The 26867-nt window shown below is 47.5% G+C and overlaps 1 protein-coding gene across 3 annotated transcripts in view; it reads left to right on the forward strand.

Moving 5' to 3' along the window:
* The first annotated feature begins 2280 nt into the window (after window positions 1-2280).
* Window positions 2281-26867, forward strand: part of LOC135897868 (glycoprotein-N-acetylgalactosamine 3-beta-galactosyltransferase 1-like) — a 39166-nt gene continuing 14579 nt past the window's right edge. Inside the window, exons 1-3 of one of the 3 annotated variants that reach the window (XM_065426561.2) lie at window positions 2281-2409; window positions 8447-8769; window positions 18945-19284. In XM_065426561.2, the coding sequence (XP_065282633.2) occupies window positions 8502-8769; window positions 18945-19284 (608 nt within the window). In that variant the 5' untranslated portion in view covers window positions 2281-2409; window positions 8447-8501. Of the gene's footprint in view, window positions 2437-8446; window positions 8770-18944; window positions 19285-26867 lie in introns of all 3 variants that reach the window. The other 2 variants (XR_011511695.1, XM_065426560.2) reach the window with 2 other exon arrangements.

Here is a 26867-nt window from a genome sequence, read left to right on the forward strand (position 1 = left end):
CTACGTCATCTTCATCTCTCTGTTTAAGGCTGCATGTTTTCAAGCACCCCCCTGAATTTGTCTGCTTTTACTTTTACAGCCTCTAGGTTGACCTGTTTTTTCTTGACCAGTTCTACGCTTTCTCTCTTCAAATTGAGGTGAATCCTAGCCCTCACCAACCTATGATCACTGCACTTTACCCTACCTATCACTTCTACATCCTGTACTAAGCTGGGATAGGCAGAAAGTATGAAATCAATTTCATTTCTTGTTATACCATTAGGGTTTTGCCAGGTCCACTTTCTGTTTCTGCGCTTCCTGAAAAAGGTGTTCATTATTCGAAGCTTGTTCCTTCCTGCCCTGCTTTTTCCCCACTTTTGCATTGAAGTCGCCCATTACTACAGTATACTGAGTTTGCACTTTTTTCATTGCTAATTCAAAATCTTCATGAAACTGATCGACTTCATCATTATGACCGAATGTTGTAGGGTAGGTTCGTACTACCTTTAATCTACACCTCTTATTAAGTTTGATTACGACTACTGCTATCCTCTCATTAATGCTGTAGAATTCATCAATGGTTGCCCGCTATGTCCTTATGGATTAGGAATCCCACCCTGTTTTGCTTCTTATCTGGGAGACTTCTATAGCAGAGGACATGGCCGTTATTCAGTAGTGTATAAGCCTATCTCATCCATATTAGTAACGATATTGCCGGCTTTGTCTCTTAACACACACATCTGATTCTTGCCTATTCCTAGTTTCTTCTTCACTGTTTTTAGGCTTCCTCCGTTCCTGAGAGCCTGTTCAATTCTATCCATATTATAGTTCCTGATGGCCGCTGCCTTACGCTATCTATTGTTGAGTAGCCTTTACCGAATCCTGCCTGGTCCTTTGCTTGACAGAAGTCTAAGGTGTTCCTGATTCTATTTGCGATTAGCTTAGTAAATACTTTGTAAGCAACGGACAGTAAGCTGATCGGTGTATAATTTTTCAAGTCTTTGGCGTCCCCTTTCTTATGGATTAGTATTATGTTAGCGTTCTTCCAAGATTCCGGTACGCTCGAGGTCACGAGGCATTGCGTATGCAGGGTGGCCAGTTTTTGTAGAACAATCTGCCCACCATCCTTCAACAAATCTGCTGTTACCTGATCCTCCGCAGCTGCCTTCCCCCTTTTGCATAGCTCCCAAGGGTTTCTTTACTTCTTCCTGCGTTACTTGTGGGATTTCAAATTCCTCTACACTATTCTCTCTTTCATTAACGCGAGTTCATGACGCCTTTGTCGAAATCAAGAAAAATGAATGGGCATGGGCAGGGCATGTAATGAGGAAGGAAGATAACCGGTGGTCATTAAGGGTTACGGACTGGATTCCAAGAGAAGTCAAGCGTAGCAGGGCATGGAAGAAAGTTAGGTGGACGGATGAGATTAAGAAGTCTGCAGGGACAACATGACCACAATTAGCACATGACCGGGGTAGCTGTAGAAGTATGGGAGAGGCCTTTGCCCTGCAGTGGGCGTAGCCATGCTGCTGCTGATGACGATGAACTATGTTCTGAAATCAAATAGACAGAAATTACTATGCTTGTTTTAGTGCGATATCAATTATATAGATATTTCAGGCACATACTTGCCGTCGACGTCGCCGCGATGTTCCGCATAAAGTCCAAGGGCGATAACACCGTCACCGCGCGCCGTATGCTGTTTGTGCGAGGGGAGCTCACGATGGCGGCTCAATCTGGCGCGCGCAAGGAAGGGGGAACGAAGCGCGCCGTTTCCCGTCGGGCGCTAGGTTCCTGGAGAGGGGAGGGAGCGGGCGACGTCGTACTGGGTATGTCGTGGCCACGCGCGCCATACCTTGGAAGCGATCTGCGTTCAGGGCAGAGTCTGGGCGCTTCGACGGCTCACACTTGTGTGCGTGCTGCCTTCTCTCCGCTTAGTTTGCCTCGAAGCAACAGACCGCACGCAGGTCACCTCCCTCGATGCGGCTGCCGCCGCACTTCCTCACGCTAGCGTTTTGACAGCGAGTGTCCGCGCTCATCGAGTGTGATATTATCATGCTTGCCTGTGCGCGTTGACGCCGTGCCTAATTTAATTAGTAAGCGAGTGTTTGCACGTTTATGCGGCCGACAAAAGTGTATTTACTTTGTATAGCAGTCTTTTACTTCGCTTTCGCAATCGAAGCTTCGCCCTTCGGGCGAAACTGCGACTGTTTCGGGAGACCCGCCAAACTTCCTCCGCTCTAATTCCGTGCCACTAGTGCCACTGTTCCAGATATCATCATGGTTCTCATAGGACGGAAACAGGGAAGTAGAAGCAGAAGCAGAAGAAGAAGAAATGTGATTCCCAATCGGACGAACTCTCTTCACAAAGACTCAGAAAAAGGGCAGAAAGTCAGCACTTCGTTCGTTCCCAGAGTGCATCAGGCTCACGTGAGTGATTTTACGCTCCATGGAGAGGTGAGAAGGAATGCGCGCATTATGTTTCGCTCGCACCCATACATCAGCCAATGCCTCAGCACTTCCTTCTACTAGCTTCGCTGACAGTTTATATGAGTAAGAAACGCGATGCTTTATTAAGCCTAAGCTTTCTTGTCTCTCCCCCCCCCCCCCCTTCCCGTGCTTCGTGGATTGTGGAGCTGGCTGCAGGCCACTGTCTTGCACAGTGGATTACGAGGGGCCAGGGCTCTGCCTCTCATCATTGGCTGACTATGGCTGACTGGTGGCCTCGCTTCCAAAGAGTTCTACCAGAAATGGCTCAGGTTCTAAATTCAAAGCGAAGCTTTCTGTGCCCATGTCACAACTTTGAAACTAAAAAGTGAATTCCGATTTCCCACGTGCCAAAAAATACGATCTGATTATGAGTGGGGGGCTGCCGGATTAATTTGTACCACCTGAGAATATTTAAAGGGACACCAAAGCGAAACAATAAATCAGTTTAGACTAATGGAGCATTGTTTGAGAACCCTGCAGGCAGTCATTTCAAAGAAATAGTTTGAATATCAGATGAGGAAATTAAGGTCCAAATATCAGTATTTGAATTTCGCGCCGGTACGTCAGCTTGACGTCAGGGATTCCAAAGTATGTTTTCGTATTTGGGCCGCGTTGGCTGAATAAAGGTTCCAGAAACTTGCCATGTTTAATATTTGGTTTTTTTAGAACACAATGTAGTTAATCTGTACCGCTATGTATAATTAGTAGGCCCTAGAAGATGCCATCAAAATCCATGACCTCACAGCCCCCAGGTGCCGGAACTCAAGTAGGCGTCGCCACCCGTATTTCGTTCTTGCGCTTTTTTTGGCTTACCAAACGTCTTATTGTTATAAGAGTGGTGCTTTTGGTGTTGTAGAACGGTAATTTACTGATGCAGAAGAAATCATTTTTCACTTCAGTGTCCCTTTAAAGATACACTAAACAAAAAATATTAATTTTGTATTAGTAAATTGCCCTTCCACAATACCAAAACCACCACTGTTACCCTGAGAAGACGCTTGGTAAGCCAGGAAAAGCGCAAAAATAAAAGACGGGTGGTGGCGCCTCCTTGAAGTTCCGGCACCATATCGCAGTGAAGTCATGGATTTTGATGGCGTTTTCTAGGGCGTAGTTAATTATTTAGCGGTGCAGGTTGACTACATTGTGCTCTAAAGTAACGAAACGCTAAGCAAGGCAAATCTGGGGAACCTTTACTCAGCCAAAGCTACCCAAATACGAAGAAATACTTAGGCATCCCTGACGTCGCACTGACCTACCGGCGTCGCGATTGTGGCGCGAAATTCAAATATTGATACTTTGACCTTCATTTTCTCATCCAATGATCAATCTATTATTTTGAAATGACCACCTGCAGAGTTCTCAAATAATGCTTCATCAGTATAAACTGATCTATTGTTTTGTTTTAGAGTCTCTTTATTGGAAATAGGGGCGCTGTGACCGGGAATTGAACCCGCGACCTCGAGCTTAGCAGGGCAACACCAAAGCCACTAAGCCATCAAGGCGATGTGCGTGTCACCTTGTCTAGAGGACATTCGGGCTGTTGAACATTCACCGAGAAATAGGTGGTGGTTTCTTGGTGCGTACGCAGAAAAAGAGGAATAAATGGACCAGCAAAGCTGTTACACTCAAATTGTGAAGTAATTAAATGCATTAATCCAAATTGCAGAAAATGGTACTTTCAACAAGATTTAATTATCATCGTCGTCATCCTCATCAGATTATCTACGCCCACTGTGCTTGCTGATTCCGAGTTGTGCCTGCGAATTTCCTAACTTCATAACACCGCTCAATTTTCTGCCGTTATCGATCTCGCCTTCCTTCCTTCAGCACCAATTCTGTAACTCTAATGATCGACCGCTTATCTACCTTACGCATTACAAGGCCTGCCCTGCTCCATCTTTATTGCGATAACAATTATGCGGACTCTCCAGGCGCTTTCTTGTCGTCGCCGTCGCCGTGATGTCCCGTATAAAGCCCAAAGGACATAACGCCGTCGCAGCGCACCGTATGCTGCATAGGCGAGGGAGCCATTTCTTTAGTGAATATCTTGTATGTGGACCTTTCACTAGCCAAGCTGGCTATGGGTCCGATCATGTTTTCTTGTAGTAGTTTCATAAAATAAAATGACGATGATCAAAAAAAGCACGCAATGGGAGGCGACGATTGCGGTGCAATCCGGTGCGCACAAGGAAGGTAGACGGGTAGCAAACGCGCCGTCTAACATCACGAGAAAGGCCGTGAGGGGATGGGAAGGAGGGAAGGGGGGGGGGGCGCGGCGTAGGGCTTGCGCAGCCACTGCGCATTTCGCATGGAGGAAGAAAAATACTAGGAGGGAGCGTCACGTGACAATCTTGAAGCCTAGACATAAAAAAAAAATTTGAGGAATGGCATGACGGGAAATAGGCCCTCACGTGATAGGCAAGCGGTAGCCTTGGTCGGCTCGCTTCGGTTGCGTCTGCTACGGAGCTTTTGGAATATGCGCACATAGACGGCGTGGAAAACGCACGCCGAGGTTGAGTGATGAAATAGAAGTGCGTTAAGCAGTCGAGTCTGTGTTATGTCAATCAGGTGAACCAGGGAAACACCACACGGGTAGCCGCTTAAGCAAGCAGCACACATACGCCAGCGGAGTAGCGAACGAAGCCGTCGGCATTATGCCCAACAACCCGCGACGACCACCTCAAGGAAGACTGGTCGCGTTTCGGCGCAGTTTTACGGAATGGAGGAAACCTTTCGCCCTGAACACGTGTGAAGATAACCAAGCACCGCCCTTCCAACGGCGATTCGTCGCGTTTGCGGGCATCTTCTGGGAAAAAAATATGATGTCTTTCGCCCTGCAAACATGTGCAGGCGCTCAAGTGAGCGTCCAGAGTCCACAGCGACGGCTTGCCCGTGTGGGAAAAAAATTGGTCCCTTCTTGTACCCAACGATGGCCGGGCGAGCCGAGCACTTCGCCCATATTTGAGGCTGTGCCGGCTCACTGCTATGGCAGATGGTCCCAGCCGACGCTGTCGTTCTGCTCAATGCCTTCTGCCTCTCTACAGTCAGACGAGAACTCAATAGGCACGTCTCAACAGCGTAAGGGCGTCGCGCTACCCTTCTCCACCTGCTGTCGAGAATGCTGCGCCAGTTACAAAATAGTGCACGCAGATATCAAGGAAGGGCGAAGACTTAAGCATTTATATTGCAGGGTAATGGTATTTATTTCATTTACAACGAAAGACGCACAGCAGAACCTTTTACTAAGCAAACACGCGACAAATAATTATCCCGCGATAGATGTTCTCACATTCTATATAGGTGCTAGACAGCGGAACGAAAATTAGCAAGAAAATACACGCCGGAGTTTCGGGTACACAACAGCGGATTTGACGACATAATAGACGGCGCTTGGGCCGGCATACTCTGCATGGTTTTCGAGGTGAGAGCGCCGACTAACTGCGCTGGTAATCGCACGTGATGCTTTGAAACTTATGTGACCACGGGTCTGACTCCCCAGTCTTTCTCCGCGTTTCAAGGCAAGGCGTTTAAAGCGAAGAACGACGCCCGTGGTAGCATAACTCACGCGTTGTACTTCCTACGTGCCTCCGTGCCTTTGACGGCAAGTGCCACTAAACCACCAGTCATTACCACGCACCAAAAACACGAATGGTCTGGTAACAATGTGGGTCTATTCCTACCCGAAAGCCACCGCGCACAAGGCCCCGGCGAGCGGGAGAGGCGGCTTCAGAGGAGGTTGGCTTGCCGAGCCTACCAGAACCACGTGACGCTCCCTCCTAGTTTTTTCCTATGTTTTTTTCCTATATGTCGCGACCGGGCAGCGTTTTTACAATTGTTAGTAGGTACAGCGGGGCGTGGCGCTTTTGACGGCGCTCGACGATTCTGCGCAGGTGCGAGTAAGAGCGGGTGCGAGAGAGAAAATCTGGGGGCCTTTGCTCCTTGAATGCGTTTGTCTTTAGGCATGCCGGCGTGGCGAAGGGGGGTCGAGTTTACGCTCCGCCGCTAACTGCCCGCGCGGTGAGGCAGTGGGCGCGGACGCCCCATTTGGTGATTACTGTCCCTGAAGGGGCAATGTTCTGACTGGTGTTGTATAAGTCGCGGGTCACTTTGTTAGTCGCGACGATGGATTGTATCTTTTACAAGCACTGCTCCAGGAGAGCACATGTAACCGGCCAACTGAGGCCTCAGGAGAGCACGTGAGGTTATATTAAAGCAGGCGGCGCAGGATTTCCGGGGCACCCAAGCCGTAGCGGGGGGATCAAAGCTGGAAGCAGGGCGGCATGGGTTGGGGCCGCGGAGGCCGAAGCTTGCCAGGGGGTGTTCGCATAAAAAATTTCGCATAAGCCGATCTTATGCTTCCCTCGCACGCGCAGGCACCTGCGAGCCCCAACCGTGATTATCAACGAACGTTATTATCCGAGCTTCGGTACCGTCACAAGGTTGGGAACGGGATAGAGCACGCTTCGCGTCGAATCCCGGCGTCACCATGCAAAAAAGAGAAGGCCGCGATGAAGCCCGTGCCAGCGAAAGCCTGCGCTTCGGTTGGTCTGCACTCGCAACACTCTTAAAATGGTTGCTTGCACCCATTGGGGTGTATATTTGTCCCACAACAATAATCGTCATCAGCCTTGGTTGCGTTCATTTCTTGAAAACTCGGCGCTCGCTACTTTCCTGTCGAGAATGCTGCGCCAAGCTCATTACGCGCAAGCCGTTCATGACTTGGAAGTACTGGGCTCGCAGCGCTAAAGAAAGATAATGAAGTCAAAACAGATGACAATTATTGTTGTGAGATAAGATAAGTCATAAAGAGTGTATATTTTCTTGAGAGTGCATGGATAAGATAGAGAAATTAACGTCACTGGCGCACTATTTTATATTTCTTTAAGCACTGCAGGCTCTAACACCCAAGACGATTTTGTTTAGAGACGTTTTTGTCGAGTTATTAATATGAGTTTGGGTCCTGAATTTCCGAATTGCAATGTTTCCTCTATAATTGCTAATGAAAGAGTTATTTAAGATATCCTATTTTAATATAGCGTGGACTCAGTGGAAGAGGGACCCAAGAGCCACATCTCCAGACTGCGTGTTTAGCTAGCGATGCCGCCCTCCGAGCACAAGCGCACGGCGAGTGGTTTAACGACCACTTAGCGAATGAAATCTTTTACTCTGCACATTCTTGTAATTATTAAGTAGGATGTTGATAAAGCTGCAGCCGACAATTCTGCAGCATTACGCATCTGGTACATAAGCTCGGGCTGCTTGGAGTCTTCAGACATGTATGACACCTCCCCCCCCCCCCCCCCCAAACCGGCACCCGTAGCCTTCCCCCCGCCCCCATTACTGCGCCACTGACTAATTTCGTATCGCAATGGATTCTTCGCCTTTGGGGCGAAACTGCGACTTGTTTCCTACTAATGTGCATTAGAATATCGGCTACCCTCGTTTACTCTGTAATCGACACCGCTGTCTTCCTGCCTCCTAAACTTACGCCTAACATTTTTTGTTCCACTGTTCGTTGCACGGTCTTTAGCGTTTTGGCAATAGGAGCATAGCCTGGAAGACACAGAAAAAAATACACCCACGGCGCACACAGTATCTGTGTCCCCATCTACCACACTGTGCTCGTTAAGGCACGTTTAGTGTTAGGCAAAACTTGTGAAACAGCCCTATATTCTATTCTTACTTTAATTTACAACTTTAATTCTTGCCTAAATTTCGTTCCCAGAAATTTCTTGCTCACGAACTTACGATTTCCTTCTGCAGGCTGTTGGATTTGCACATGCCTGGGATTTGCACATGCCCTGCAGTATTCTTGGGCGGCCCTTCCGATTAATAAACTCCACTTGGTACCTTCGATTTGGGAACATGAATTTTTAGTACAGCTGGCCGTGCATCTTATTTTGTGTAACTGGGTGGTCCTTTTATTGGATTTCTCCCGCCCTGTCTGAAAGCCTTTCTTTGTTTTTTTTCGCTTTAGTGACGTCGACTCAGAAGGGTTGGCGCTGCGCGTGTGCGTCCTCGGGCAGACCAGTATGGCTCGCAGAGACGCGCCCGCCGACCGGACGGCGGCCCCCGGTCGCCGGCGTCGCGTCGCGCAGGCCGGGGCCTGCCGAAGCGCGGCCGTCTTCGCCGCGGGCCTCTCCGTGGGCCTGGCGCTCACCTGCTGGCTGCCGCAGGCGAGGCCCGTGCACGGCGCCTCCGGGCAGCGTCCGGGGCCGCGCCGACAGCGGGCCGTGCCGCCCTGGGGCATTCCACGCACCCCGATCCTCTACGACCTGAACAGCTCGGACCATTGCGGGGGTACGTGCGACCGTAGGTAGCGACTGCCGGGCTCTCCGCAGCACGAGCCTCCTCCCAAGCTTTCCGGGAGGGGCAGAGCGCCCCCGCCCTGACCCCCGGCTGGTCACCCCCCCCTCCAACCCCGGCGAGTTGGTTACCGTAGTTCTGTTAGCCACATCGCGCGAAGTTTCTATTTAATTGCCTCTAGTTTGTATTTAGAATATTACTGTGGCTAAAAGCTTACTGCTTCATAATTGGCTCCTGACGTGCCTAGGGCTTTTAATTCATACTTTCGCTCTCTTTCTGCAAACAGGAGGGCAAATTGCAGGACAAGCGTATTAGAAGCACTAGCGGCGGCTACCTCATCGATATTTTGTTTCATTTCAATATGTTTTATTTCCACTCTTTACACCATGTACAGACAGGATATATTTAGATGTATACAGATGACGAAGTTTATTACACTGTTAAAAGATAAGGAGGTAGCCACTGAAGAATTACTTCTAATGGTATGGATAGCCTATGCCTAGAAAATGAATATGGTACTCTATGTTCACCTCGCTTCGAGTTGCATTGTGGTCTTTTCATTTTTCCTTTTGGCCCTGAAAAAACCTGCAGACTTTATTGACCATTTCAGCAGCCTTTTCTCAACGGCGTGTGAAATTCGCGTGAATGATATGTGGCTTAGTATTGCTTTTCTTTCCAGCAGGCAATGCGCCCATGAAAGAAGAAGCTGTTCTAATAATTTATATTTATTACGGATGGAAACATCACCACATGCATGCAGAGCACAGAAATCTATATATAAGTCATTCAGTAACTGAAATGAGGCCAAGTCGGATTCACGTGAAATCGCAATCTTAGAAGTCATGCGCAGCAGCGTCTATACTCGCAATCGAAGTAAACAAGAAAGAAAATCACCAACGATTACGATACTCCCTAGTGCGCAATTTGACCTCAGCTTTATGCATGTTTTCGTTTCGCGATATATTGGCTGGCGCGGACTGTTTGACTAGTGCGGCTTGTTGCAAACGGAGCGAGGTGTGGCGCGACAGCCTCGCTACTCGGGAGATCGCGATTGGCAGCGCGTGGGTGACGCGTGGGCGCGATTCACGGCAGCTCCCGCAGGCGAAAATCCACTCATGCAGCGCTTTGCTTCCGTGTATGGTATCGGGGGCGTTATTGGTGAGCAGACGATGCGCGCTACTCTGGCGCCATCTCGTAGACGTTGTCGCCACGAAGCCCGTCTTGCGCGGCACTATGCTTTCCTCCTGATGCTTTTGCCATAACTTCCTCCTCTGCTCTCTGTCTCAAGGTTGTGCTGCTCCATTCTCCTCCGTTTTCCTCTTCTCGCTCTCTTCCTATCGCCGCCTTTCGTCCGCCGCTGCACTCCGTGGTCGCTCTATCATCCTTCGCTGTGCGCATTCGCTCGATTACGAGAGACGCTGACGCTAGTCGCAGCAACCGGCGTCTAAGAGCTGCGCTTTAAAAGCAAGTCTGCAGTTTCGCCGGAAATGCGAAGCAGTGTTATGATAGCGAAGTGAAAGACAATTACACGAAGGAAGAATCTTACCGTACAAATCCGTGTAAGGGCCGCACCCTCAACTTGACAGCCACTATTTAAAGAAATCCAACCTAGAAGCCGTCGCCTTCGGTGCGCTGATTCTGATCGCGCTCAACGGCGAATTCTCGAGCGCAGCGTACTTTCGCATGTCGCTATTAGATGGCGAGAGGAGGCGATCGCGGAGCTTTACGGCTGATTTCATACTCGTAGTGGGAAAAATTTGATCAAATGGCCCGGTCCCATTCAAAGCTCATCAAAATCGCGACAGAAAGGGGCAGCCCTTGCACGAGTATACACTTTAGTTAGATCAGCCATGTATATTGTAGTGAGCATTCACTTAATAATTAAAATAAAATAACAGTATAATACACGGACAATGTAAACCTGTAAATAGCTCACTGTACGACCAGGAGCATCCGCTGTCATAATGCTAGCATTATGAACAACGCCGCCAGCGAGGACGAGCGTTTCGTACAGCCGCGCGATTCACCCCAACTCCCAAAATGAGGGTCACCATGTGGCTATTTTTATGCCCACCCCAGGACGGCCTGTGTGAACAACCTCCAATTACCTCTGTCTCTTAGACTACACGATCTGCAACTGTAGGAGCGCGGAAAGACAACGCGCATGAAGATAGCAGCCATCCCTGCTCGCCCTTTATCATTGCAACCACCAATGATTGCCAAGAATTAGATACGGCACGCGGGCCGCCGCAAGCGTCAGCCGCACACAGTCATTTGCAGCTGTTGGGGGCGAGCTCCACCACTGGAAATTTGCTGGCGCCACCGTCGGCGTTACGTGGCATGAGGGATCACGTGGATGCAGCAGCTGCGTCGGCTGCTTCGGAAGCGCAGAAGCGAGCTGAAAACGAAAGTCGAAGTCCCACCTGCGCTGCGGTTCTGATTAAGTGGTGAGGTTTTCCCCGCTTGGGTATCTGCTCGACAGCGTTTGAAAGTACTGTAATAGGTAGTGGCTGCTTTTGGAGGCGTGCAGCGTGGTAGGCTACTGCTCGGTGCCGCAGTTCCGGACGTACAGTCGAGCGCGATTTGAAGGTTATCGCGCGAGCGTCGACCGGGAACGCGAACAGCGCCATGGCCCAGAATTCTCTGCCGAGGCGAGGGAATTATCAGGCCTGCTTCCCTCACTCTTTTTGCTGTTCCTTCAGCAGCCGTCACTCCCTGCTGGGCTATCAGTTTCTTTCTTTTATTTTCTTTTGGTTCTGCGAACAGGCAGTGATCGCAGTGCGCACGACGTATTCTTCGGTATTATCTGAAATTGGACGTTACGAAGCTGTATCTAGCCTATGTAACGTCATTGCTGCTGAGCCAGGGAGAATGGGTGACCAAGAACATTAGCTTAAGCCCGCGAAGATACGAGGTAACCAAGTCCGCACTTTATCGCAACAAATGGAAAGCGTAGAATAGAGAGAAAGGGCGGTGAGTTTGTCGCGGGGTGATGGTTGTTGTATGTAACAGCGAACGAGGGAGAGAAGAGTGCGAAATCATGATTTTTCCTGTCACGAAAACGGCCGCCAGGTGCCTGGAGTGCTGGGCTGGTTGACGCTCGCGCGATAACCTTCAAATCGCGCTCGACTGTACGCAACGGAGCCTGGTGTCAGCCTTATTCACACGTAGCCGCAGGAAAAGAAGCTGCGTGAAACTTGGCTCACGAAACTTAGAACCCGGCAAACATCCACCGGCTAGAACACGGGCATGCAGCAAGCACAGACGCGTGGAAGATTTCCGCTACGACTCCGGCACTGTGGTGTTCGGTAAGTGGCAGAAAACGAGCACTGAGACGCTCGGCTGCGCCCACTGCCCGGCTAATTTCGTGACGCTTTATTTGCTCTATGAACTTGTTGACGCTAGATTCTGGCAAGTTCACTGGAAAGGTTTCAAACTTTGTGCCAATCCCAGCACAGCGCAGGATGTAGAAGTGATAGGCAGGGTAAAGTGCAGTTATCATAGGTTAGTGAGGGCTAGGATTCACCTCAATATGAAGAGAGAAAGAGTAAAATTGGTCAAGAAGAAACAGGCCAACTTAGAGGCAGTAAGGGTAAAAGCAGACAAATTTGAGATTGGTACATGCGTTCGTAATGTGTCATTTCATTTACGTCGCGGCCATGCACAACTGGCAATGATCGGAGCGGGATAAGCTCAATGCGTTAATCAGGAAGGCAATCAAGAGAGCTCTCGGCCTCCCCATGTACACTCCCACGGAACGCTTACTTCAACTTGGCATGCATAGCACGCTAGAGGAAATAGTGGAAGCACAGGAGAGGGGCCAGTTCGTCAGGCTATCTACCACACAAGCTGGAAGACACATCTTACAGGAGCTGGGCGTTCCCCCCAGAGTAATCAAAACAAAGTTCTGCAGCATCCCTCGAGAGCAGCGGGACCGCATCACTGTCGCCCTGATCCCACGAAACGTCCATCCAGAACACAACGTGGGAAGACGTCGGGCGCGCGCGAAGGTTCTCCTGGAAAACGCTCGTGAACGGGCTTCGGAGAACAGTTTCGTAGACGCAGCGCGCTACGCCGACGGACAGGCCTTCGCTGTAGTTAGCGTAAATCATGAAAGGCAAATAACGAACGCAATCTCCATTCGGACGACGTCCTCTGAAATCGCAGAGCAGGCTGCAATAGCGATGGCCTTATTGGACGACAAGAGGACATCAATCTACAGTGACTCGATATCAGCTAGCTGTTAGGGCATTTGCCAAAGGAACCATATCCGAGCAGGCCCTAGGGATATTAGGAAGCAGAGAGATCAAGCCACACGCATTGATCTGGTTTCCAACCCACATGGGATAGATCGAGGGTGCCGCGCCCAACCTCAATGAGTCGGCACACGGAGCTGCGCGAGGGATCATCAACCGCGTAGCTACCGGGCAGCGTGACGCCGGGGGTACTGACAATTGGGACTCTCCTTCCTCGCACACCGAAATTACTAAGCACTTTTACTTGGCTCGGAGGATCTACCCCCTCCCCAACTGCAAACTCAATAGACCTCAGGCTTTGACACTAAGGCTTCTACAGACGGGGGCATACCCAAACCCCCTACTTCTTCACAAGATGTACCCCGAAATTCAAACGACAAATGCATGTGCACTATGCAATGACTTAGCGAACTTACCTCACATGCTCTGGCGATGTCCCGCGTTACGCGGCGATGGAAGTAACACTTCTTCACGCTGGGATGCAGTCCTACACAGCCCCAACCTCGAAGAACAGTTATGGGCTGTCCAACGGGACCGCGACGCGGCGGAGAGGCTCGGCCTCTCTGTTCCGACGTGGGAGCGGCCCGCTGTGCACTAGGGCGTGCCCTAAAGGACCCTAATAAAGTTTTTCATCCATCCATCCATCCATCTTACCTTTCCCTGTCCATTCTAGTGAACTTTCGAGTATCTAGCATCAATAAATTCATAGATCAATGCTTCATGACATTATCCAGGCGCGGGAGAGCGTCTCAGTGCGCGCTTACTGCTACTCACCTAAGATCGCAGCTCCGACGCTGTAGCAGAAAGCTTCCTCGAAATCTTCCTGCTTATGCACACCCGAGTTGTAGCCGATCGCTGATTGGCGGTATTAAGTTTCGCGATCCAAGCTTAACGCTGCTTTGTGTTCTGTGGGTACCTGTAAAGGCTGACACTGGGCTCCGTTGCGTACGCCCAGCACTGCGGCACTGAGTAGTAGCCTGACATGCTGGACGCCTTCAGAGGCAGGAACTACCTATAATAGTGCTTTCAAGTGCTGTCAAGCAGACACCCGAAGCGGAGAAACTTACTCCCTTAATGAGAATGGCAGCGCATGTGGGACTTTAAACGTTCGCTTTCAGCTTGCTTCGGCACTTCAGAAGCAGCCGACGTGACCTCTGTGTCCGCGTGATCCCTCAAATCACGTCACGCCGACGCAGCGCCAGCTTTTCCAGTTGTGGAACTTGCCCTCAATATGAAGGAAAGTGGGGGGGCAACGCTGGAGGGAGAGGGGAAGGGCGCAGCTTCGACTCCACCAACAAGTGCCTACTTCGCACGGTCGCGCGCTTTATCTTGACAGGGATCTGCAGACGGCTCGTACCTTTCTGCGCGCTGTGGTCTCTCCGCTCTTGCATTGAAGCGAAAGACGGCACCATGGTCAATTCGCTCGCTGCTGCTGCAGCGTTTGCTCACATCAGAGTTTTGTCAGCGAATGTCCGCGCTGGCACCATGCTTGTTCATTCAGTTAGTAAGCGAATTTTCACCAATTTGTACGGCCAAGCAAACTACTATCCTTACTTCGTAGAGCTGTTTACTAAGTTGCAATCGCAATGCCGCTTCGGCTTTTGGGCGAGACTGCGACTTCTTTATTCATTTTTATGAATAGACTTCAAAATTGTCACGCGCCACTCTCATAAGTTTCTTGCCTTGCCTTCGTGGAAGAAGGGCAAACATGTTGTGACTTCATGCCTGGTTTCTAGATATGCCGGCTAACTATAACCATAAAACATAATCCTACTTGCGATCAGAGGCGCATATGCATGGGTAAAATGTTAGTCGGGGTATATACAGAATTCGTGGATGTCACAAGTCGTTATTTATGCGGATGATGAAATATGGAGTGGCGATGATGAGACCCACAGAGGCGCGGTAAGTTCTCAACGACGTCACGATAGACACTGATGCATGTGAGTGAGCGCCTTAAAGGAGAAGTGCAGTGAAATTTCGGACCGCGTAAAAAGCGTACTTTAGGATACGTTAGAGATCGAGGAGCCTTCGTGCAAAATTTCTCCTTTGAAATGCAAGCGGAAGTGTCACAAAAAAGCTCCCCGTCGAAACAGTCATTTTTGATACCGGAACCACAGTGCCTAGATGGGTAGGCGTGCCGTCTGGCGGCCCTGAAGCGTCGTTCACTTCTTCTCCGCTTCATGGCGGCAAGCGTGGCGCTGTGGTGAGAACAAGCGGCATGCGTCGTGTGCTTACGGTGAAATGCGCCGTATTTATCACTTTATTTAAACTGGAAAATGTCTTCACAGTGACACCGTTGAAAGCTATGACTTTCTGAATGCAACGAACCTTTATCACTTGTGAAGGTAATTAACGCACGTGCTTTGTCCGCAATGTGCTTGTTTCCCGGCTTGAGAACGCTCTTTTGTACGGTAAGCACGTTAGAATTATGCATAGACGAACTAGCCTCAGTACTTCGTTAGGGAAAGGCAGAGTTTAAATTGGTTTTCCGGATGAGTACGTAGGTACTGTATGCGAAAGTAATTCACGCAGGGAGTATTCTTATATCACGAAATGCGTAATGAAAGCGACTTGGTCTGTATGAATGTAAATGGAATAAATATTGATGTTCGCAGAACTAAACTCCCTGGCTTTACTTCTTTGCCCGTATGGGTGCATTATATATAAACGAGATGCCTGCTAGTTGTGTCGAGCTGTACAAGTTTGGAAAATAAATAAAGGACCTGTTTTACCGACAGAAGTATTCTTGCTTTCCTGAAAAAAAAGATAACTATTTCTTTCCTTGTTTGTTGATCCGTGATTAACTGTATGATCTATGACCAGAGTAGCAACTTTTAGCACGCAAAATAATAGCTTGGTCGTATACGTATATCTGAATTTTTTAGGGTAATTATTTGATGGCACGGTAAAACCAGCAGCGCCAATCTTTTATGGAGCGAACTGGAGCCTTAAATGGAATAGGGCACGGCATCACATCCCTCAGAATACATAGAATAGCGTAAGGGGCTTTTTCTTTTCTGGAGTACGCTCACGAGCCAAGCTCGTCACAGGGAAGTCCAGGAGAGCAATCGAGTAGCTTGATAATGCTGTTCGTAAGTTCAAGTTTGTGCTGCTCACAAATGACCAGTTCAGAAGGCTCGAGCTGAAAAAGAGAAGGAAGAAAAATCTGCTAGCTGCAGTGCACGCGGCAGTCGTGTTCTTGGGGAATGCAGCCGCTGCACTTGAAACTGAATTTTGTTCTTCTATGTGACTATTGATATTTATCGTCGTACCTGCCACAACGTCTTCAGCCTTCTCCCACAGAATCATATTGTCAGACGCTTCTTTTAACAGGTTCACTTCTTTACTTCAGTACAAATACTCATTCTCGTTCAAAACGTGTCATTTTCATTGGCATGCAATCTGGTTGAAGCGAGTGCAAGTTCGCCTCACTGTATCTTCAGGATTCCTTTAGCCACCGGCATTCCGTCGAAATACTGCTCCTTCTTTCCGTGGGCGTTCTCTTTAGCTGGAGCGTCGGCTAACATCGAAGAAACAGTGTTTCTGAATAGCCTCAGATGCACTTTCGAAATCTGCACAATGCACGCTCAATGAAATGCTCGCAGAAATGGCGCTCCGACACGACTAATGCAATTGAAACATTTTCTCAGCACAGCAAAGTGCAGGCTCAAGTTTCTCGGAAAGTTATGGGTATCGTGGCATCAATATCAGCGATATTTGAGCCCATGGCTTGCGTGTTTGTAGTCGAACTTATGATTCGACGCAAAGTGGTGACCCTTCGTCTAGTTTTCATCTGCGCAGTAACACTTCCGCTCTGTCTCGAAGCCTAAAAAGCCTATTATTCGCTAATATCACCCACACTGTTCACTTCGCTTTTTAAATTTCTGAGTGAATTACAGGAACTCGGAGAAATATCGTGACTGCGAGTGCAGCGCACCAGTGTGCGTGTTAGCTGAAGGCATAAATGACCGCTTTTGAATATTACTCATTGCAGCAACAAACATCCCACTTTTATTCACTCTCTCAACATAATTAGGTCATTTTGTTTCAGATTTTACTGTAGAGACCAATTATTTTAATTATAACAAGCGCGCACTTACAACAGGCTCAGCAGCACACGACGCGCGCTTCGCGACATGCCTGTGACCGCAGCGCTACTCCTGCTATCATGATGCGAAGCAGCAGTGAACTGCGGTGGTCGGCACAGCTACCTACTAACCGCCATACCGAAACTGGATAAAAAGAAACGCTGTCATTACCACTTGCCGGAAGTGACGTAGGACCTGGAACGCGCTGCTCCTTGAAATGAGCTCCAAGAAATATCGGAAGTGGCGTGCTGGGACCTAACGTTGGAGGACAACCGCAAGATGCATGCGTCGTTGGCTGAGGAGCTGTTTAAAGGCTGCTAACAAGAAAGCTATACGATTACCAGCCCTGTGGTTCTGCCAAGGCTGTTTTAAGTGGTGTACACTACTCTTTTATAACACATTAGGCCAAAGTAAAATTTCTTTGCAATTGACCTTTAACGTAACTGAATAGAGCAGGAAAAGCGAAACACCAGCTGTGGTTGCGGGAGGAAGCGTATCTTTCTCACTGCAGTTGGAGGCTCATGATTAATTTACTATCTGGAGTGTTTTCATTTTGCAGCTATTCTCCGTAGACATGAGGCTGTCGGTGCCGGAGTCCAACCCCGAATTGGTGCTAGCAGGGCATCGCCGCAGACACTGAGATAAACCGCGGCGAGTTGTTTCCCAAAACTACCCTCAGGTAATCGGATCTTATCGCTCGCCACTGGAACCTACAATAGGTATGGTACTTTCTCGTAAGCTTCCTTCTCAGCGAAGTTAGTTAGACATGTTCGTCAGTGCGAAGAGACGTGCACGGAGTAAGACAGAAAGTAGGAAGACGGCAAAGCTTGTTTCTCTTTCGTGCTAGTCTTTTAGAGGGCAGATTTCAGGTGCCCGTACCTGCGGGAAGCGTAGGCGTCCGCCTCCCACGTAACCGAGCCAACGAGCACAGCGAAGGATGAAAGCGAACGCGGAGCGCCGCGGGGTTTGAAAAACGGTTATAGCGAAGGAAGAGCCTGGAGGAAAGCGGAGGAGGAGAGTATGGCGAAAGCGTGAGAGGAAAAGTGCAGTGCTGCTACAATGTAGTGCCTTGCAAGACGGGCTTTGTGGCAACGGTGCCTATGAGATGGCGCAGGAGTAGCGCGCGTCGTCTGTGCCCCGATGACACCACCGATATCATGTATAAAAACAAAGCGCTGCATGAGCGGGGGTCTGTCTGCGGTGGCTGCTGTAAATCGCGCCCACGTATCACCCGTGCGCTGAGCCTCGCGATCCCCGATTAGCAAGGCAAAAAAAAGAAATTAAATTGTGGGGTTTTACGCGCCAAAACCACTTTCTGATTATGAGGCACGCCGTAGTGGAGGACTCCGGAAATTTCGACCACCTGGGGTTCTTTAACGTGCACCTAAATCTAAGTACACGGGTGTTTTCGCATTTCGCCCACATCGAAATCCGGCCGCCGTGCCCGGGATTCGATCCCGCGACCTTGTGCTCAGCAGCCTAACACCATAGCCACTGAGCAACCACGGCGGGTGATCAGCAAGGCAGTCGTGGCACAGCGATCCGTTTGTGGCATACCGCACGAGACAGATTGTGCGCGCCCGCCAATATATCGCGAAATGAGAATACGCACAGAGCTGCGCTCAAATTTCGCATCAGGAAATACCGTAAGCGTCGTTGAAACTTTTTCGCCATTCATAAACTTCCTTCCCTCGTACTCTACTTTCCCTGTCTGGCCACCTGCTTATTCTTCCCGCATGGCAAATATTTGCGTATTACGAACTTGCTCAGCGGCAGTGAGCACGGACGGGCCAGCGTGCGCTGATTGACGCGAACCGCGCAGCATCGTCGTGCAACTGGGTGTCGCACGATCTCTTGCGTAAGCGTGTGCATCTGCTGTGCTGGGTGCTGACGAATCCGAACAACACGGTCACCAAGGCGCGCCACGTGGCTGCCACCTGGGGTCGCCGCTGCGACCGCCTGCTCTTCATGAGCACCGCTCGCAGCCACGAGGAGGAGCTGCGGCCGTCGGTGGTGCTCAACTTGAGCGTCGCCGAGCGGCGCAACGCCCTCTGGGCCAAGACGAAGGCGTCGCTGGTCGAGTTGTACAACGGGCACCTCGGCGACTACGACTGGTTCTACAAGGCGGACGATGACACGTACGCGATCGTAGAGAACCTCAGGCAAGCACACATCACTTGATCTTCCCGCGCTTCTTTAACCGCGAAATAGGGCGCGCCCACCTGCCTACGCCGTATAATAAATGAGATGTAACTAATGCCGTGTCATTGCCAAGCAGAATTCCGCCACAGGATGACTCTGGTATCAAAATAAAGGCGACCGTTATTACTGTTACATACGGCGGCTGAGTTCGGCTATCAGTGCATTAAACTCGTTCAAGAAGCCTCCCATTCAGAAATGCATCTTAACTTGAAGTCCACGGTTGACTTTATCTAAATGACGCTTGGCGTGAACGTGCCAAGGACGATCATTGAGTTTTCTTCGATGCGTTCACGACAGGCGTCATTTAAATCAAGTCAAGCATGGGCTTCAAGTCCAAATTCTTTTCTGAATACGGAGGTAAGTGCCATCGCTGTTACATTTTATTTGGTTCTGCAATTGATATATTTACCAAGAAACAATTATTACGATAGCAACTGCAGAAAAACGCAAACGTCGGAAATACAACATTCGAACCTATCCGTACCATCGGAGATACCAAATCTAATAACAAACTGAAAACTGGAACGGACGTCAGGTCTGATGAGGGCAACGTATGAGCAAAGTTGCAAGTTTGATGGTGTGAAGACACAGGTTTTGTTAACTATTTGTCTGAAGCACTTAGAGGTTTTAAATATGCACTGAAAAAAAAAGAGTTCTTCTTTAAGCAGTTGGAAGACTTGTAAGCGTATACTTCCGAGAAACTGTTTGCAAAATCCAAAGGTTGTATGTTTACTGACGGATTAACCCAAAACTATCTAAGTACTGCTAATGCACTTTTGAATGGATGGATGGATGGATGGATGGATGTTATAAGCGTCCCCTTTAGAACGGGGCGGTGGGTTGCACCACTAAGCTCTTGCTATTATACTGCCTGATGCCCTAGCTAGGTAAAAAAAAAAAAAAACCCGACGAACTCACACAATCAAATTTTCTGACCCCCTATTGTGTACTTTGCTTTGTACGTCTCGGTTTTTATCGTTTCCTTACTTTTCTTCCACCAATCTTCCAATCGCCTCTTACTAATCTCTATAGCGGACATGTTTATTTTTCACTTGCTCTCTCGGGACCCAAGGGATTCAAGGAGGCCAGTGGTGCCTAAATCGACCACTCGGCAGATGTTTTCACATTCTAGTAAAACATGCTCCATCGTTTCCTTAGCTTTACAGCAGCAAGCACAAGCTTCTTTTTATTTTTTATACCTCGCTTAATAGGTGCGTGTTTAAGGCATCCCGATCTCGCTTCGAAATGTTATGAGCTTCCCTTTGAGCTATCATAAATTGTTTCTCTCCCGACTTCGCTTTTTCCTCTTAAGCAGTTACTCATGGCAGGTTTGTTTCCCGTTGCCGCCACCCATGAGATTATTTCAGCCTCTCTGACTTTCCCCTGGGCTTTCTTTGTTGCTGTGTTGCCCACCCTACAGGCCGCATACTTCTTGGTAAACTTCCTCGTTCTTTTCCTCCACTGTGAATCAATGTTTTTCTTGTATATATACCTCAACACTCCCCCAGCCCATTTACTTTCTTCCATATTGATGAGTAGTTCTTCATAATCAATTTTACTGCGAGCTTCCCTCACTTCAAAACTAGTCCAGCCCATATCACCCTGCACATCTTAATTTATAGTCTTCCCGTGAGCGCCCAATGCGAGGCGACCCACTGACCTTTGGTTTCCATCGAGTCCTGATTGTACCCCTGATTTAACGCAAACAACCGCATTTCCAAAAGTAAGTCCTGGAACCATTACTTCTTTCCACATACCCCGGAGCACATCGTACCTATTGTATCCCCATAGCGCTCTGTGCTTCATTTTGGCTGCATTTCTCTTTCGCTTTACTGTTATTGTTTTTTCTTGTGTTTGCATATATCTATTGCTTTCGTTTATCCGCATACCGAGGTATTTACCCGAGGTATTTCCTGGCCCTATATTGCCACTGTCTGTTCACTGTTTTCATTGAATAACGTAACACCTGTCTTTCTAACACTAAATTTCAAACCTAAATTGTCGCCTTTCTGTCAACAGATAGTGCAAATCACTTTGTTTGTTAGCTAGCTACACAATGTCATGCACATAAAACAAACCTGAAAGCTGCTGCTGTACTACTGCACCCGCCTGTTTGTATGAGAGATTAAACCCGATATTACTTTCTTCTAGCTCCTTCTCCATCCTCACTAAGTAAATTACAAACAGCAGTGGGGATAAAGTGCAACGCTACCTCAGTCTGTTGTTGATATACACTTTCTCCTCATCCCTTTCCTTTCAACGCAAACAGTAGTTTCTAGGTAAATCTTTTTCAAAAGCTGTAGACAATATTTACCTAAGCCTTCCCCTTCCAGCATATCCCACAAACTGCTGTGGTCTATGTTGTGATAAGCCCCTGTTATGTCTAAAAAGGCCACATATAACAGTCCGCTTTCTACTCTTGATATTTCAATACACCGAGTAAGAACAAGTAGGTTGTCATCCAAACGACTATTTTTAAGCCATTCTGAAGTTCTCGCAGAATGCCATTATTCTCTGCCCATGCTTGCTGCTTTAATTTGATTGCCGACATTGCTAGCCTGTATATTACCGATGTAATGGTGAACTATCTATACGAGTGAGTTCTATCTTTCTCCCCCTTACCTTTATAAATTAAATTCATTCTACTGTGTCGCCAACTGTCTGATATTCATCTATCTTTTAAAGTTTTTCCATTGTTTTCAGCAGAGCTTCCTTAATTTTTGGTCCTAGTTTATTAATCAGCCTAACGGGAACCTTGTCTAGTCCTGTGGCTGTGCGCTTAGGAAATTTCTCACTGGCTTTCTTCCAGTTGAAATTCGTCAGCACGAGCTCCTTTTCTGTCTGGTTCTCTTTCATGCTCTTTTTTCCTTCAAATACAACCTTGTCAATGCCTTGGAAAGATTTGGCTGTTGTTTTTCGGGTGTAATTTAATGCCGCTTCCCCTTCCAGTTTGTCTCCATCTTCGTCAAGGATATGTTGTTATATTCTTGTTGACTCCCTGCCCTATAATTTTATGTTGTTCCAAAAGATTGTAGGTGCGGCCCTCTTTTTCTAATTTATTTCGGAAAATCAACGTTCATTTTCATCTTTTAATTTTGCTTGCACCAGTATTTGAACCATAGACTTTTTCTCCCGGTATATTTCATATTTACTGGTCACTTCCTCCTGCGGCAACTGCACCTTCTTTGCTTGCCTGTGCTCTCGAGATGCTTTCTGTCGTTCTGCGATCGCTTCTCGTATCTTCCTGTTCCACCAGCTTTTCGGTTTCTTTATTCCTTTCCAACGAACATGTTGTTTCTCTTTCTGTATTTCTGTCGTTATTACACCTAGAAGCTCACCATATTCCCACATTTTACTTGGCAATTTGCCAATTTCTTCCTCGACTCTAATGACTATATTTGCTATATGTTCAGCCTTCAAACTTGGACTGGCCATTTTGCGCTCCTTACTCTTCCAACTACATATTCTATTTTTAATATGATGCGTTTATGGTCACTCCCTATGCTGCTATACCCTTCCTCATCAATCCCCATTTCTCTACACTTATCATGAATTCCTTTTGTCATCCGACAGTAATCATTGGTCGATTGCCGGTTTCCCAGTTCCCACGTGGTCTGCCCTTCACACTTAGGCCTTGCATTCACGATAACAAGGTTATGTTGCTCACGAAATTCTAGTATTGACTTCCCGTTGTATTCGGTATAGCCATTTAAATCCTGTATGTGGCCATTCATGTCGCCTAACAGGACAATTTCGACACCATTCCCGAAACCCTTAATATCAGCCCTTATTTTTCATTTTTCATTTAATAATACTGTCAGCCTCATTCAGGGGCTGTAACAGGAGTGTAAAAAACAAAACGAAACTGAACAGCAAAGTAAGTAGTACAGAACATATTGAAAACCATAGTTATACGTTAGGTAAAGAAAAAAAATCATCTCGTGAAATGCACATTTAAACAAAACAAAAATGCATCACTCAGAAATCAGAACAGCAATCTTATGCAGCAGCAAGCTGACCTCATCGCCCTATGCTAGCGCCATAGACGAAATTATCGAAGTGGCGTAGAAATTCAGCTAATGATGTCGACTGAGCAGCAGAATCTGAAAGAGAGTTCCAGTCTCTACAAGTTTGGGGAAAATAACTAAACTTGAAGGAATTATTTTTTATTGTCGGTAATGGGATAAACTTACTGTGACGATGCCTTCCATTAGTTTTGATCTCAAAGTAACCTGATTTATTTCTTTTAATATAATTATTGATAATGAGGTAAAGAATTTTTAGTCTTTCATATCTGGTTCTGGTTTCTAGCATAGGAAGTTGGGCTTGTTGGCAGAGGTCTGTTGAAGAATGGTTCCGGCGGTATTTATTAAAGATAAACCTTACAGCGAGTCACTGAATCCTATCAAGCTTGTGACAATTAATTGCTTTAGCATATTCGATTATCGGTCTGACTAGGGTTCTGTAAGCGAGGCACTTTACATCCGGAGTAGCACTGAGCATAGTGCGTCGCAGGTACCATAGTGTCTTAAAAGCTTTGGAAATGACAATTTCAAGGTGGGTATTCCATCGTAGATATGATGTAAATGTTATGCCTAGGTATTTATACTGATCGACTCTTTCAAGCATATAACCGTTGATTTGATAATTGTAATCAAGAACATTTTTCTTTCTAGTTACTGACATGAACACAGATTTTTAAAGTTTAACTCCATCTGCCAGTCGTTACACCATTTCACTATTCTTTGTAGGTTTAAATTTAATTTAATCTGATCATCAACTGTATTTACGGTACTGTACATCATACAGTCGTCAGCAAAAAGTCTTAATGAAACATCGATGTTATTTTGTAAATCATTAATAAAGATCAAAAATAGCAGTGGGCCTAAGACTCTACCTTGCGGTACACCAGAAGCAACGGGAAGTATGTTGGACTGACAACCTCTAACAGTTACACAATGTTTACGAGAGGATATATACGCAGAAAGCCATTGTGTGAGTGTTTGATTTTTAATGACCGCATTAATCTTATATAAAAATTATTGGTGCGAAACTTGATCAAATGCTTTCGCAAAGTCAAGGTAGATAATGTATGTTTGACCACGTGAATTTATTGTTTCTGCGAGGTCATGAACTATTTCTATCAGTTGGGTAATCGTGGACAGTCCCTTTCGAAAGCCATGCTGACGATAATACAGGATATCATGCTGGTCGAGATAGCCGAGCAGATGTTTGGATATGATGTGTTCAAGTAACTTCGAAACCGTACCAGTGAGCGAGATCGGGCAATAATTACTAACAGAATTTTTTCCGCTTTTATAAACCGGTATAACTTTTCCTCGCTTCCAATCAATTGGGAAGCATCCGCTACTAAAAGAAGACTGAAAAATTTTGTTTAAGTATTTAGATACCCATTCAGCGTTTATATATAAGAACTCATTAGGGATACGATCTGGACCTTGGCTTTTCTTAATGTCAATATGTAATAGCAGATTTAGAAAACCTTGCTCGTCAACCTGTAAACCAGTAATAGCAGGTCTTTCAGTTTCAACATTAAAAGGAGGCAGTATACCATTTTCACGTATGTAAACACATGAAAAATATAGATTAAAATCTTCGGCACGCTTATGGACATTCTGCTTGGTCTGAGCAGGGTGCAGAACTTTAGACGGATTTATATAGCGCCAGAATTTGCCAGGTGACTGGCGAAGAAATTTCGTGAGCGTCACAACATAGAAACTCTCTTTTGATTCCTTAAGAAGTCTCTTTAAATCCTGACTCATGCGGCGAATACATAGTTTACTTATGTATTCTGCATACATATATATATTATATACATATGTATACATATGTATGTATACATATATATATTCTGTATACTTATGTACTTATGTATGTAATTAAGTACACTTATGCATTCCACTTTATTCTTCTCTGTGCAATTATATCCAGTCCTCAAATACGTAATGCCCAGCCAACGTTTTTTACCACTCATTGTACCTGATAACTCACGATGGTCTTGACATATTGAATTTACCCTTTTGCATTTGGCTACCTGATGGATGAGCATTCCGACTCCCTCTCCCTTTCCTTCCTACTTAGTTATGTTGCACCCTTCCGATACATAATTCTCAATCACTGGCGGCTCTTCCGAGTCTCTAAGATGCGTTTCTGTAAGCGCATACACTCCTAATTGTTCTCTATTTAACTGCTCCTCAATCTCTGCCCACTTTTCCTTTTTTTTATGCGAAGCATATTACGAGAGCTCAACCCAGCTCCTCAGGCGCGGCGGTGTCGCCTTGAAACCACGTGACACCGTGACGTCACGACAGAGGGGAAGTGGCTTTGGCTCAACTCTTGCAAGACGGGCTGGGTGGGAATCGAACCAGGGTCTCCGGAGTGTGGGACGGAGACGCTACCACTGAGCCACGAGTACGATGCTTCAAAGCGGTACAAAAGCGCCTCTAGTGAATGCGGTGTTGCCTTAGAAACGAGCTGTTTCTAAGGCGTGCGTCTCTTGCTCAGGCGCACATTTCGTTGCCGCGCCGAACGCTGCTTTGCTCGACGCTCACCGCGTCAAATGCGGGGCGCGTAGTCGCTGCCCTGTAGCCCATTGTCTTACACCCCTTGGCGGGTCGACGGGAACGCTGTCGCGTTCCACTCTTGAAGGCGAAGCAGTAATGCATGAGTTGTTTCTTCGTCTAGCCGAACCAAATATAGCCAAGCAACAGCAGTTCACCAGGCTAAACAGTGGTTCAACAACTAAAATAAAGGCTAATATGCTTCGCATCCTGGGCTTAACCTTACCTAAGCCACAGCCATTTTTTTTTGCCGCCCTGCATGGTTATGTAGCCTATTGCATGGCGAGCTCTCATTTTTGCTTTCCTACTTTTTCTAATATTGACGCCGATGCTATGCTGAGGTTCCTTTAGGGGGCCTTCTTCATTACTACCTACTCTGGCCTCCTGAGCGCCCGTGGGCCCCCTAAACAAGCAAGAGCGCGACCAGCAAGTCGCCAGCCCACTTCTTGTGCAAGCCTTTAATTTAAATCGATCCCGTCTCGTTCAAAACCACCACACCTTCTGAACTCCCGGTTTACTTCGAGAACCTGGACACCTTTCTCTCTGGTCATTTTCCATATCTCCTCATTAGCAGGCACTACGGCTCATGGTACGTGACTGTAAGGTACAGGCACCTCCGGCACCGTGCACAGCGCGATCTGCACCTGAGCGGATAGTTCGCGCAAGTCGTCCATTGCTTTCAGCAAACGCTGGGCTAGTCCTGCTCTTTTCTTGTTTAGGACGTCATTTTGCCCAACTGCTACTCTGACAAAGTTCTGCACGTGGGCATTTTCCGCGAGCTTTTCTTTTTCTCACTCTATGACAGAACCCAGTGTCTGCCCTGGAAATGTCCCTACCGCCCCTATTTTATTGCATTTCACCCTTTCCACAATTGCTTCTGAGCACCTAGCGAGGCTTGAATCGCCGGAGGTAATCATCATTTCTCTCTCTCTCCGACCTCTCCCTGTTTCCCTTTGTCCTTT

The sequence above is a fragment of the Dermacentor albipictus genome, chromosome 2 (genome assembly GCF_038994185.2).
Source record: "Dermacentor albipictus isolate Rhodes 1998 colony chromosome 2, USDA_Dalb.pri_finalv2, whole genome shotgun sequence".
Lineage (NCBI taxonomy): Eukaryota > Metazoa > Arthropoda > Arachnida > Ixodida > Ixodidae > Dermacentor > Dermacentor albipictus.